This window comes from Nothobranchius furzeri, chromosome 3 (genome assembly GCF_043380555.1).
Source record: "Nothobranchius furzeri strain GRZ-AD chromosome 3, NfurGRZ-RIMD1, whole genome shotgun sequence".
Classification (NCBI taxonomy): Eukaryota; Metazoa; Chordata; class Actinopteri; order Cyprinodontiformes; family Nothobranchiidae; genus Nothobranchius; species Nothobranchius furzeri.
In genome coordinates, this window is record NC_091743.1 from 63,780,391 (window position 1) to 63,794,338 (window position 13,948).

At 41.2% G+C, this 13,948-nt stretch overlaps 1 protein-coding gene across 3 annotated transcripts in view; it reads right to left on the reverse strand.

Moving 5' to 3' along the window:
- Positions 1 to 13,948, reverse strand: part of pax7a (paired box 7a) — a 43,877-nt gene that overhangs the window by 23,055 nt on the left and 6,874 nt on the right. For all 3 annotated transcript variants that reach the window (XM_054752412.2, XM_015959055.3, XM_015959054.3), the window contains exon 5: positions 665 to 864. In XM_054752412.2, coding sequence (XP_054608387.1) covers positions 665 to 864 — 200 coding nt within the window. The remainder of the gene's footprint in view (positions 1 to 664; positions 865 to 13,948) is intronic.

A 13,948-nucleotide genomic window follows, 5' to 3' on the forward strand; every position in this document is an offset into this window, starting at 1 on the left:
CACGGGGTCCCTAGAGAGGATGAAGAACTCTGTGTGATATGTGGAAGGTTTTACAAGCAGCGGCGAGCTTGAAAGTGGTGGGATGAGATCCTGGCCAAAGGCCGAAATGAGAAATCCATCAGGAATGCAGTCCCTTTCTTTCCTCTCCTCTTTTTTCCCTCCTTTCCCATCTTTGGAAGAACAGCTGCCGCTGTAACTCTACTGTACACATCTTCCTTCAATCTTGCTCACAAGTGTAGGGAGCTATGGCTGTCAGAGCGGGCTCCTCGGTCTGGGGTGTGAAGACAGGAAGTGTCTCTGTCAAAGCACTCCAACATGAAGGATCAGAGAGGACGGCGAACATTTCACACTGAAATATGATTAGAAAGGGAAACATGGTCCTGATAGATGAATATATCAGTGTAGTAAGAAAAGAAGTGAAAACTTTGGGAAGTTTTTGGTCAAAGATGTTGTGTTTTCACAATTGGGGAAGTTTATAAGCTTAGCGTCTGTTTAACGCGCAGTCGTGTTGGTGCCGAAACCAAAAACACAAAACAAATAACAAACAACGAGTGAGATGCTGATTTCTCTGAGATCATTTTTGACTTGCCTTTCTTTAAAGCAGATTTATTAAAAACACAATCTTTGTGCTCCATCCTTTGAGTCCTGCACGTGTCTATCTTACCTGTACTCTTGCCTCTGTGAGTTTTGTCCTCTGAGCCAACTCCTCTCTGGTGTAGATATCAGGGTAATGCGTCCTTTCGAAAGCCTTCTCCAGCTCCTCCAGCTGCTCTGCAGTGAAGGTTGTGCGGCTGCGCCTCTGCTTCCTCTTCAGAGGTAGATCTGGCTCCGAATCCACATCTGAACCATCGTCTGTGCGGTTACCTGCAGTAAAAAGAAAGAAATGCATCATGGGCTGAGTGATCCAATGATGTATTTTAACCATCTATACACAACAGTGTTATCAGCGTTCCAAGAGGCCTCTCTTTATTCCGCTCAAGAGAGCAGGGATGGCCTCTGAGAGGATTCAAATGACAGCTACTCATCTCTAAATACACAACTGGGAGAATATTATCTTAATCTGTGGATATTTATTTAATATAGAAGAGGCCCTGATATGCAATCCCGCCTGCGAGAGGGGCCCCAGAGGCTGTGATGACTGAGAGCCGAAGGGGAGACGGGTGCTGGTTGGTAGAGGGGTTAATCTGCAGAGGCCACCTTGCTGCTCCTCGCCCTGCTTTTCTCTGTCATTGGCCCAGGGCACATTGCTCATACACAGCTCAGCCAAAGTGTATAAATCTAAGCACAATATCACACCAGAACCATTCAGTCCCATGTGTTTCCACCTGCTGTCACTGAATGAATTAGAACACATTTTACATTACTTTTTAGGCATTCAACTAAGCTGAATTTCAGCTCGAGGAACACAGATACAGCACAAAGCTGTGCAATCCGGGCCGACAGGGACATTTTTGACAGCAAATACGCATTACCATTGCACATTACCATTATAACTGAATTTAGAAAATTGCATCATTTTCACCTCCCCTGCATGTCTATTCAAACTACATGGCCCTTTTCATTTCATGTCACAAAATTCTTATTTTCATAATTTCTTCATTGAGACATTGACAAGGCAGAGTGACGTGCCAGTGTTGCTCCGGGCCTAGTTGGATTGCATCACGCACAGTCCAGAAAAGTGTGGGAGAAGGGAAATAAAGGGAGATGTTGAAGAAGAGTGCGCATGAAAAGATTTCAGCTACCGACAGCGGCCCTTTGCCATCCAGCTACGATGAGAAAAGCTCACCTGAATGCCTCGCCTTACCCCGAAGCATTGTTCCAACGCTCCCAACACTGTTTGTATTTCACTCCAGCCAAATCTTTCAGCATAAGTGTACAAAAGAACACTCAGACCTTGCCTCCAAATAACAACTGTGAGAACAAAAGAGCAAGAGAGCTGACGGAGTCTCAAGGCCAGCTCCAGAGTTTAATTAAACAAGGAATTATGGGATTATATGGAGACTATCATTACAGGCCACTCTATGGGTCTTCTACGAACATTTTTTGTCCCCCTGAGCTCGTGCTCAATGATTCTGTGAGGATTACATGTGGCCGCAGGACATGAGGCTGCATTCATTAAATCAATTCTTCAGTCTTATCCTTTTTAATAAAGATTGATTCTTGAAGCACAAGCTCACTCTGCTGTAGGACACCCTTGAACATACAAAGTTGAATATGTACATACACCACATATCCCTTTGTTGGTTTTCATGAGGATGCGTATATCCATTTGCTCTGTAACTCGCCGTGACGACACTTGAGACCGGCCCGGCAGTCTGCAGATCGCTTTCTAAAGTCACCTCTGTGTCCCCACGGGGAGGTGTTGGGGTCAGAGCCGACACATGCTCAACGGGGTTCTGAGCAAGACGCACAACTCGGCTCCTCCTCAGATTGTTTCCTCACCGTCCCTTTTTTTTGTTCAAGGCATCCGCGTCGACTTCATTTCGCCGGTAAAACCTCCGTGGCAATTTGTGTCACATTTAGCATGCTACCAAGCTAATGACTGATAAAGCTCAGCAGACAAAGACACGGTACGGCTGCTCGTCATTAAGCCTCCGCAGAGCCAACGCATCTGCTCTTGTACATGAACCAGAAGGTCAACATCCTTGCATGTAATGAGTAAGGGGAAATGGAACATGGCACACGCTGAATGGGATTGAGGTTGGATGTAAAACTCATCTATATGCTGACTAAATTTAGAGAGCGGAGGGCAGAGAATATCGTGAAACACATGGCTGCTTCCCTGCAGCTGAGGGTGAATACGCATCAGCAAACAACCACCGTCAAAGCTGCAAATATCGCCAAACAGCAAAGGACAAAACAAGAAACAAAACCCCTGCAGGACTGTCAAGGGCAATTCTTTAATGGTCTGCCAGGCACAAAGAGGTAAACTCTGATTAGACCTTTGTATAATACAAATGCTGTAATTTTCACCCAAAGGTTCATGAGGTATTGATAAACCACTCATGCCTTGTCTCATTACTTATTGTGCAATTACAATCTAATTATGCACCATCCAGTGGGCACGATTAGTGCTGTACCCTCCTCCAGGGGCCCTCCCAGCTTTTACCTCAATATTGATTTAAAATTGTGGCCAATATAAGTAGGAATTAATCGAGTTTGCGCTCAGCTTTGTCAAGGTAAATGCCCGATTAGGCTGTGGGGAAAAAAATAAATCACCAGGGGCAGTGTAGGCAAAAGGTACTTTGATCTTAATTTTAATGGCTTCTCAAAGATGTCATTTTAATGCTGAGGATTTTAAGGGTCCAGAGCAATAATAACATGATAAATCCAACCAAATATTCACTGAAGACTCTGACAGACACTGACTGTATTCTGCAATTATGAACAGATCCCTTGCAAACGAATGTATTTCACCACGGGATAATGTTTGATCACTTAGTAAACTGTTTCTTGCCAGAGGAAAAAAAAACTGAGATACTATGTTTAGCTTCAGGAACCATTTCACAACCTTTATAATTAGATTCAAACATCTTCCAGATGTGATGAGCTTTTTTTCTCCCTCATTGCCTTTGTGCAATGAAAATGTTGGACAACGGTGCTCCTGGAGAAAGCACCAAGTGCAGAGCAGCTGACGTGTGTGTGATCGGTTATAAATGAGGCTGTTTCACCAATCGGATTAGGCTTTAGCCATGAGGTGGTGGGAATCAGTTATGGTTTTGATGGAACTGGACAACATTCTTAAAACTTTCAATGATTCATTGTAGCGGTCTTTGTCACTACATTGGAAAAAAAATGTAAAAATTTGTTAAATATTTAAAAAATCTTTCAAGCTGTGCTGAATAAAAAACAAGAAGTGATCTGTGTTTAATCAGAGCTGGAGAACTCTACACAGCGAAGGACCTCGGTGCATGTGGAAAAAGCGCATGGTTTCGCCCTGCTGTGATTGTGCTCTAATGATGTTTTAAATCTGACCAGACCTTTCAGATAAAACAGCTCTGGCTCTTGAAGGACCTGAACTGCTAGTTAATAGTTTGGAGGTTGCTGTGAGGTTTAAAGGCTCTTCTCTTCTCTCCTGCTCCTCTGGTGACCTTTCAGACAGATTTCAGGCAGATGGGATCCTCATCACACTGCTTCACCAAAACCAGTCATGATGTGGACCCCCTCCTCCTCGTTACTCTCCCTCAACCCTCAAACTCCTTCACATCTTCACCTTTACCCTTGTGAGATGCTGAGGTAATGCTGATTAAGTAGACAGCTCTCTACTCAATGCAGAAATTAGCCAGGCAATCTGTAAATGTACAGCTTTATGACACGTAACGACACCAATAAACCAGGCTGTTGAAACATACTGAAATGGAGTGTTACTACCCTTAATCAAAGTGTAACAATCAGTAAAGACAACATCAATCTTAGTAAAATTGAGTTTGATTTCTCTAAAACACAATTAAACAAATTAGGGGTGTTCGACATTATCTTTTGTTATCAATACACTCATTTAGTCTTACTCTTCACTTCCGATATCAATATAAACCGGAACCAGAACACGTGGGGTCCTTCATAACTAAATACCTAAATTATTTTAGCTAACTAACATCACGTATCTCTTATACCTAAACTTTGAACATTATTTGTGCAAAATATGACAACTTTTTCAATTTAGGTTGTCAAACAAACAGAAACATCTCAACAAAACCTAAACCTCATATCTGTTACTTACTTTTTTGAGTTTTCAGTGAGAAGAGACGTAGGTGAAGAATTAGATGTAGAGTACGGTATGTAAATATGTCATCAAAAGAGTAAATCGGATACCAATAATTTCCAATATTACATTTTAATGGCAATCGGTCAATAATATTTGCAGGTCGTACAAAGTTGTACAAACCTACTTAAATGGCTTGGTAAAACTTTACAATAAGGGTCCCTTTATTGAAATTTACTTAGTGCATTATTAACCATTAATAAACAAAAAGACCCTTTACTGACGCTACCGCTAGTATTAATTATTAAGTGTCCTTAAGGTTAGGACAAAGCACAGGGCTTGTAATGCATTACATAATATGATCATTTTTACTGTTAATCTCTGGAAATATCCATCAAAATGTTGTTAAAAATAAATGAAATGATGCCCAGTTGTTGAAAAATATTGGTGGCTTCTTAACACATTACGATAAAAATCTGTTCTAAAATTCATGGGAGTGGGTCTAAGTCTCTGGGCGATATTTGAAACGATGATTCCTTCTATGAGAAGCCGCGTGGACTTATTACTGATTTGTAACAGGCAGTTACAACACTTCTGCCATTTATAAATGTTGTTTTACACATTTACCTCATTGCTCGTTGCCAGAGATGAAATGAAGTCTGAACACTTTTGCTGGCGCTTGCGCTCCCAGGGATTTTTGACCCTAATGGCCATCCGTTAGCAACTCGAACACAAAAATACTGCTGGCTTGCAATGATTTAGGTATTTGCCTCCTATCGCCAGGGAAAATACACATTTAAACAATTGTTAAAACTGTATTTAATAGTTTATTAATGCTTAATAACGCAATAAGTAACAGTAATAAAAGGCCCCTTAATGTAAAGTGTTACCAATGGTTTTTATTAAAATGAGCAATCTAGTAACTGTTTTCACTGAGAGACAAAAATAGAAAATGTGTTAAAAACATAACAAAACATAAAAAAGAGAATTGCCATTTTACAGAAGTGCAGGTGTCCCTTAACCATCTCACCTGTGTGCAGCAAGAGCTGAAAGTAAAGTAGAGCCAGTCTTAGTGTTCCTGTGCTATCACAACCCACGGCCTCAATATCAGCGATACCTCTGCAAACTATCCAAGACAGAGGGACAAAAACAGACGGGGCTTTGGCAGCGCAGCATTAGCTCATAATGGCTCATTTTGAAAAGCATATTAGTTTCAGCATAATTACAATCAGGCCTCACGCTCTGTGTTTTGCAGGCATTCACAGGACCAGCCTCTGCTAACCGAGTCACACCAGTTGACTGTGACTGACAGCAGATTTAGTTCAAAATGCTGTTTTTCCTCCCTCTTTTTTTCCCCACAGGACAAAAATAACACTCCGTCTTTTCTCTCCGTTTGTGTTGACTTGTTTATTTTGTGCCTACCTTTTGTCGTACTTGATACTTCAATTATACATTTTGTCAGTCAGAGGGGGTGAATATCAAAAGGCCTAATTATGCAAACAGGCCTGTGATAAGAGGCATCTGCCTCAGATGGGATCTGCTATCTCTGACATGCATCTGTCTCTATGCTGCCTTCTGTGCTCCAGGCCTGCATATAAACAGGCCTGCCTGTCCCCAGGACTGCATGCGATTCAACCACCAACACTGGAGTGGAAGGATGTGTCGGAGGCGGGGGGGGGGGGGGGGGGGGGGATTGGGGGTTCGTGCAGCGACATCAAATAACTAACAACTTCTCAATTAGCATTTTTCCGAGAATGGTGCGGCATCTCTGTTTAATGCACTTGCCTGTTCATCCTGAAGGGGTTGCCAAGCTAAAGGAGGCATGAGATTCAAGGCATTTGCCAAAGTATGTCTGAGATAGGACCCTTATGTGAATACAAGATAGACGCTAGCGATAAGCAAAAGGGTTTAAAGACAAATTGTTTCTGAATAATCCTTTCCTGTGGAGGTCTCGGTGCGAGTGGAAAACAAATCCAGTCCTCTTAAAGCACAAAGTAAGACTTTTATTTCTAAACACGCCATCGTCACATTCAAATATTCTGATCATTAGGCGGTTTTGTGGTAAAGTCAAGTGGACTTGGTCTGTTAAAAAGCCAAGATGCATCACTGATTTCCTCTGGTTGTCAGTGACCTTCTTGGTCATAATTTGACATTTAGCTGAAATTGAATTGGGATTAGATGTGTAAAAATCTGGAGTCTGTCTAAATAACATCATTCTGGGCTCACCTTTATGGACAGGTGTTACCAGTTTCTATTTCACTGTCATTTATTGGTTTATAGATGGACGAGCGAGCTAAATAGTTTCCTATGTGAATTAGGAAAAATAGGGTTTTACATGCAGAACATGGAGGCATAACTTTACAGAAACTTGAGCCCAGCGCAAGAATAGATTTTAAACAAAGAAACAAAAAAATAAAAGGAGTGCATCTTTTCTTTAAACCTCTGACTGCCAGCATGACAATTTTAATTTTTTTTTACATTCACAAGAAAAATTCCAACACTTTTCTTCCCCTTGTCTCTCTGACAGAATCACAGTCTTTAGAGGGGAAAAAAGGAGTAGGGGGCTTGAAAAAGCCAAAGCAGGAAGAAAGATGGGAGGCTCTATAATCTTTGGCTCTCACAACAAACAATTAGCCCTCTTCTCTCCCTTTGAGGTGAGGAGAAAATGGGGAGGACTGCGAGAGAAAGCAGAGGAGAGGGGAGAAGCAGCGAGAGCGATGCTCTTTTATTGCTCTTGTCATATGGATGAAGGCGCAGCGCGTCCATGAGAGCGCACGCTCACCTTCAACAACAGGGCGTCCACTGGGCCTCCCGGCCTTTTCAGCCCAGAGAGACGAGCACCTCAGGGGGCCATTAGAGCTTGAATGGGGGACTGACAGCCCTGTGCAGCTCTGCAGGGCATCCATAAACGCTGACATATTGACTCCCCATGCCTCTGCGCTGTCTGGGTTTGAAAGCGTGAAGGGCTTGAAGGGTGGGATTCTTTTTCTTCAAAATACTACTGACTAAAAGTGGGATATTAGCAACAATATAAATGGTTGCTTTTGACTTGAGGTCATTTTTAGCAGGAATATGTCCTGTTTTCTATATTTTTTTGGCAATTTTCCATTTTGTAATATTTCTACGTACCAAAAAATGCTTTAAAATGCAAATGTGTCATTTATGCGAGATTTAATTTTTTATGCAATTTTACCATATTATTTCCTAGAATTTCAGTCATTTGTGAACAAAACCAGATTAAAGGGGATCGTAGGACTTCAGAGGACCCAGAGTGAGTCATTGGGAGCTGTTGCAACAACGTTGAATGTTGCTTCAGTTTTCCCTGCTGCTGAGCAGAAATGACCACCTGGGCCCAAGACTTTGCTAATTGAGGTCACAGCAAAAGTAATGAAATTAAAAGAGTACAAGAAAGTAAAGAGGAGCCTGTGGGGGTTTGTACCAAATGGCTCTGGAGCCAGAGTCCTGGTCCCCCAACAAAAAAATAAAACCTATGAAGAAAATCAAACAGCTATGTCTCCGAGCTGTGAGCCGAGGTCTCCTAGAGGAACAAATCACTTTTTTTCCAACAAAGCCAAGCAGAGATTACTGAGTAGCATATAGAAATGCACAGCAGACATTTTTATGAGCCCAATGGAAGTTTTCTAATTTTCTGGACAAGGATGGGGAGCAAAATATTGTGGAAAAGTTGGTGATGTTGAAGGAAGTGAGGGTAAAAATGGAGAACGAGTGTCACCTTAGCTTCAGATGTAACTAATTTCCTTTATTTTTCTAATCAACTCTGATGTTAAACTTAATTTATTATCTAATAAAAGACTATTCAAACATTTAAGCATTTTCTCCCCCTCCCAGGAAGCAGACATGCATCTCAGTTTCTAAGTAAACAAACTGTTATGAACCCCTTCCTATAGAACATTAATCTAATAAATATTTCCTATAAGGAGCTTTTATTTTCCTGCACACAGTCCAGCATCTCAGTGCTTGGCGTCAATTTCGGAGGGCCCTCCATACTGAGTGGATGTAATGTGCACAGTAGAAAAGCTTTTTACACTGAGACTACATATTCCCCAAGGAGAGAATGACTGACGATGCAGAAATAAGCCCATTAGTTGAAAAGAGGGGACAACATTTGAAGTTGTTATTTTGTCGGCTAGGACAGGAGCTCCACCCCACTGTTTGGACAAGCGCTTTCACATTTTAACTCGGTAGAAGAAAAACACATTTCTGATTTGCAACACTCCGGGAACATGTTTATTGTCTTTGTGGTTATGGAGGGAAAAGAAAACACGCACAATTAAAACAAATGAATATTTCAGTGGCACAGCCCATCAAGAGCAGAAAATTTTAAATGTTCTGGCCCTAAGTAGCATGGGCTAATGGCGATTTTTAAACTAGCAGACCATGGTCAATGTTCCTCATTTATCACTGAGGGAGCGCACGAGCGTACTGTGCTAAACATAATTACTGTTGCACATTATGGGGACTACTCCTGTATTGTAATAAAATTAGCCAGAAATGCCTTTTGTCTTTTCTAATGCAGCTCCATGGTAACCGACGGATGGTCCTAATGCAACACACTGTCCTGATCCGTGCCAGCTGTCAGAGTTTGACAACCTTAGCTGGCAAGGCAAATTGGAGGAAACTACATTTCTTTTAATAAACGACGCGGCTCTGACCCGCTCATCTGTCACACGTTTTAACACAATAAAGCCAAACATGTCCCGGAGTACAGTACTCTAGATTTTTTTTGCCCTTTATTATTTATTACGATAATGACGGCTTATTTGCCAAGACAAAAAAATCTTCTTTTTTTTTTTGCCAAACTTCCTGCTTAATTTAGCAGCAAAGCTCAACGCAGACAGGTTAAAAATAGGAATGTTCTATATCAGCTTTTGTACCGATATCCGATATACCGATTTAGTCTAACTCTAAATTCCCGTACCGATATGAACTGATACCAAATATGGTAAAAAAAATAAGGGAAAACAAAATTATTTAAGCACATTTCTCCCAACTTTATCTGTGCAAAATATGGCAACCACTTCAATTTAGGTTAGGTAGGTTGTGCCAAACAAACAAAAATGTATCAAAAAGTAAACCTCAGATCTGTCATATTTCAACATTTTGAGTGAGAGGAGAAGCATTGAAGAGTTTGATGCATAATATGTGCATGGTATGTAAATGTTACATCATTATAAAAATAAAAACCAATCATTTCCAAAATGTTAATTTTGGGCAATAAAAATAATATACCGATAATATCGGACATCCCAAGTCAAAAACCTAATTGAGATAAAACACTTGGATAATTTCTTCTTATTCTCTGCAAGTCGGTCTTTAATGGTGGCATCCATAAACTAAAACTCAACAACACTGCTGCTAACCCAAATTTATAACCTCACAAATGACAATTACAGCCAATAAAAGGTTTATTCAGCTCCGAAGAGCCAACTTACGACTTCTATCGCCTGTCTCCTACTTAAGTTTAATAATTACCGATTAAGGTTTTGCAAATTTGCAAGCTTTTGTCATTATGTGATATTATCTGTAATCTGGTGACAATATTTACGTAGTCTGGTAGATAACTTATTAGGCAAAATGCCTACGATTTATGAAATTACATGCTTGATTTCATAGTACTTGGAGCTTAAATGACAAACTGTGCACGCTGTGCAGGTTTTCAGTGGTTCCACACAGAAATGCATCATTATTTTACACTACGTTTGTGTTGCAGAGGGCTTTCTGTATAATATACAACCATAGAAATGTTCAAATTAGGTTCACAGTAATTTTTAGAAAAGTAACGACTCTTGAGAGCAGAAAAGATTTGTCCGTTACTCTTTTCTGGTGGAGAAGATATATCAAAGCAATTAAATGTGATATTTTTGTTCCCCATCCAAATAACAGATGCCGGATTTTCCCATTAAAACACTTGAAAACCTCTTGAAAAATCTCTCCTGCTGGGAGCACATGTCGCTCCTGGTGGTATGGCCAGGAATCAGCACTGAGAGACAAATAAATGGCCTTTAAAAAAGCATTGGTCTTCTTGTCAAGACACATAGCCACTCAACAGCAGCAAGAGTCCACATGTCAGCTCAGCTCCCATCCCTAGGACGCTTCTGTCTAATGAATTAGGAGGAGCGCAATCCCACAGGGCCAAGTAGAGCTCTGTCATCCCTGAGCGTTGTTCTCCCACAGGACAGCCGATTTATCGTCCACCACCGAAGGCAATAGTCTCCAATCAGGATTCATTACAGCACCGACTCTGTGAATGAACTGCCCGCTGCAAACACACAACTGGCCGGGAGAGGGATCAGGCCTCCTAAGGACCCCCTAAAAACTTAATTGGATTGCCAATACGGCCCACAGACGTTTGAGAAGTCGAGAAACACAATGGAGCAGAAAATAAATACTCCAAAGCCACAATGATGACTCCACTTGGTAAACTAACACAATATTGATCGTCTTCTTCTCCTTTTTTTGTGTGTGTGTTTGTTTAGAAAAGCCTCATCCCGGCTAATAGCTGTCTGAGAATGTAATCTCTCCCTTGTCCTCCCCCTCCTCTCCTCCCCTCCATATTCCCTATTATGTGGCTCCTTTCAGCGAGCCTCAAATAGTTTCAGTTCAGCGTCGCGCTGGGGTACGGGGCATGGGACTGGGGACCAATTGTTTGCTAATGTTGACACCTGCCAGAGCAGGCTTGGCCTATTTGGGGCCCGCCAAGCTGTAAACTGGATGCTCCCCCTCTTTAGCGAGATTAAGTGCGGGTTTCTGGGGTCACAAATCACTGGACTGCCTCTGATGTTGTGAGGCACAGAGCCAGAGACTAAAAGGGAAAGCTGGAGAAGGAGGGACAGAGGAGGGAAGGAGGATAAAGAGTGACAGTCTATTGTTTACTGAAAGGGAGAGGAATAATGTATCTTCTTGAGTGCACATGGCCAGTGTTGCCCATTCAGAGGAAGAAAAGAGTAAATCAAGAGTGTTGCCTCTGTAAAGGATGTATTTCTGGGCGCATTCTATTTATTTGAGATTAAGGAGATTGTCACAAAAGTATATTTTTATGTTTTTTTGTAAATGAATGTATTTAACCATCATTTCTCGTGTATTTCTGAGAACGTATAAATCTGTTACGCTCAGCTAATTAGTGTAATTATGAGTAGAGCAGTTGAAGAATTTCTAGTTTTCTTTTGTAAACAAACATGGTGCAAAGAGAAAAGCAGCGACCATAGCAGACAGTGCCCAGCTCCTCCTCCTCCTTTCCTGTGCAGATGTACATTAATGCAGAAAGGCAGAGATCTGAGCAGCAGCAGAAGAACCCCGTCTTCCTTTAAAACTGCTGCTGTCCAGCCTGATCGTGTCAGTTTGAAGGCCCCTATTCAGAAGTATTCATGCATCTGCCTTTGAGGCACAATAGCAGCTAGTTTATAAACTGTCTGCCCGGGCACCCAAAGGCTTTGGTTCTTATTGTTTTCATCCCCTTAATAAACTTTTTGGAGGAGTTCATCAACTTGCCTGAATAGCCAATGCAGCGAGTCTCAAGACAGAAAATAACAGAAGGGTCTACTCTCCTCCCTCTTCTTTCTCTCGTCCTTTTCTAGAGGCTGTTCAGCTAACAATAGTGAGAGTAGGCTGTCAGACATCACAAGCCCCTTTTTTTTTGCAACAACACACAAAAAAAGCATTAGGAAAAAAAGGGAAAATCTTTCAAAAATGGGAACTGAACGCAGTTGTGTTCAAAAATGTGTAAAGATCTCTAACATACACAACAATAGGTTGAAAAGTTCACCAAAAATAACCTGCAATGTGTACATTTTTAAGTTTTTATTGTGTTTTCTAATTCAGATCCGTGTTGGGCCTTTAAGGGATATTTCTACTAACTAGGATTTCACAGATAACTTGACACCTGTTAGGCAGGCGGCACTGAAATGATACTAAAATGTAATTTTGGGTGTAAGCCATTAATTCTCCGTTATACCTTTAAACTCGGTCGGAAAAGAAATTAGCCAAACTTAAAGGTCTTTAATAGATGTCTACTCTAATTAATTTCATACTTATTTAAAACAAGGCCACAGTCCATGCGTCGCTGGCCTGTTTAGCCTGCTGGAAGGCCGTAATTGAAGTAATAGCGGAAAAATGGGGGCTGCTTAGAAATAAAAAGCTCACAGCGGTTCAGTTCAACAACATCCAACTAGGCTCACACACACACACACCTCTCCCTCCTCCACCATCTGACCCAAAAAGGCCTTATTGGCTGCCCCGGACCAACCACCTACTGTTTCCCACTGAAACTCGGAGTGTGTTCTAACACCCTAATTAGATGTGACAAGTTCAACGAGCCGGTTTCAGAGGAGGAAAAGCTGGTCAGGTTATGATTTCCGAGTCAGACTCACAGGGGAATCTGTGGACAGCTGATTCCTGTCAGCCTCATTCATCTTCTTCCAGCCAATTAAACATTAATGCTAACAAAGCACTGGCAATTTGGGGGAATATATTAAACTGCTAGGGGGGAATGCTAATGCTCAAGGCAACATGAGTAGAAGTAATAATAATAATAATAATTTAAATAAATAAAATACCTTTAAAATAAAAATGTATTATTTATAATTAGATTAAAATGAATATAACTGAAATACATCTTTTTTTAATTAACTTCTTTTGACTTATCTAAACCAAGCTTTTTTTTATCTTTTCTGCTCTAATAATATCTTCTTTACCTGTTGACACAAATGTGTGATGAGGTTGGAAGAGAACGAGAGAAAGAAGAAAGAGCTGTGGAGCATAAAATAAGGAGAAGATGAAAAACTGAGATTTTTCTATTTCTTTTTGGCCTGCAGCCCCGCAGGCACGGCGCGGGATCTCAGAGCCTCAATAGTGAAAATTGGCGGAATAAAACACAGACGGAAATGAGAGATGCGCTGGAGCACCCTACTGTTGTGACAGGATACCTGGAGGGCAGCGCTTCCTCTTTAATTTGTCTCGTATGGTTTGAGACCCCCAACCAGTCATTCAATCCTCGGAGCCAGCGTAAACCCACTGAATTTAATTCTCGATGGTGACATTATATGCTATAATTAAATATCACATAATTTTTCAAATATCGAGGGGAAGAGGCATCTTATCGACTTCATGGCGTCGTCACTGTTATCACATTAAAAGCAACAACATCTAAAATAGGCAGATTGGGGGGGCAAACAAAGGGCACCTATGGGTTTACAGCTTATTCCGATATTTCGGAGCAGGAAACGTTAA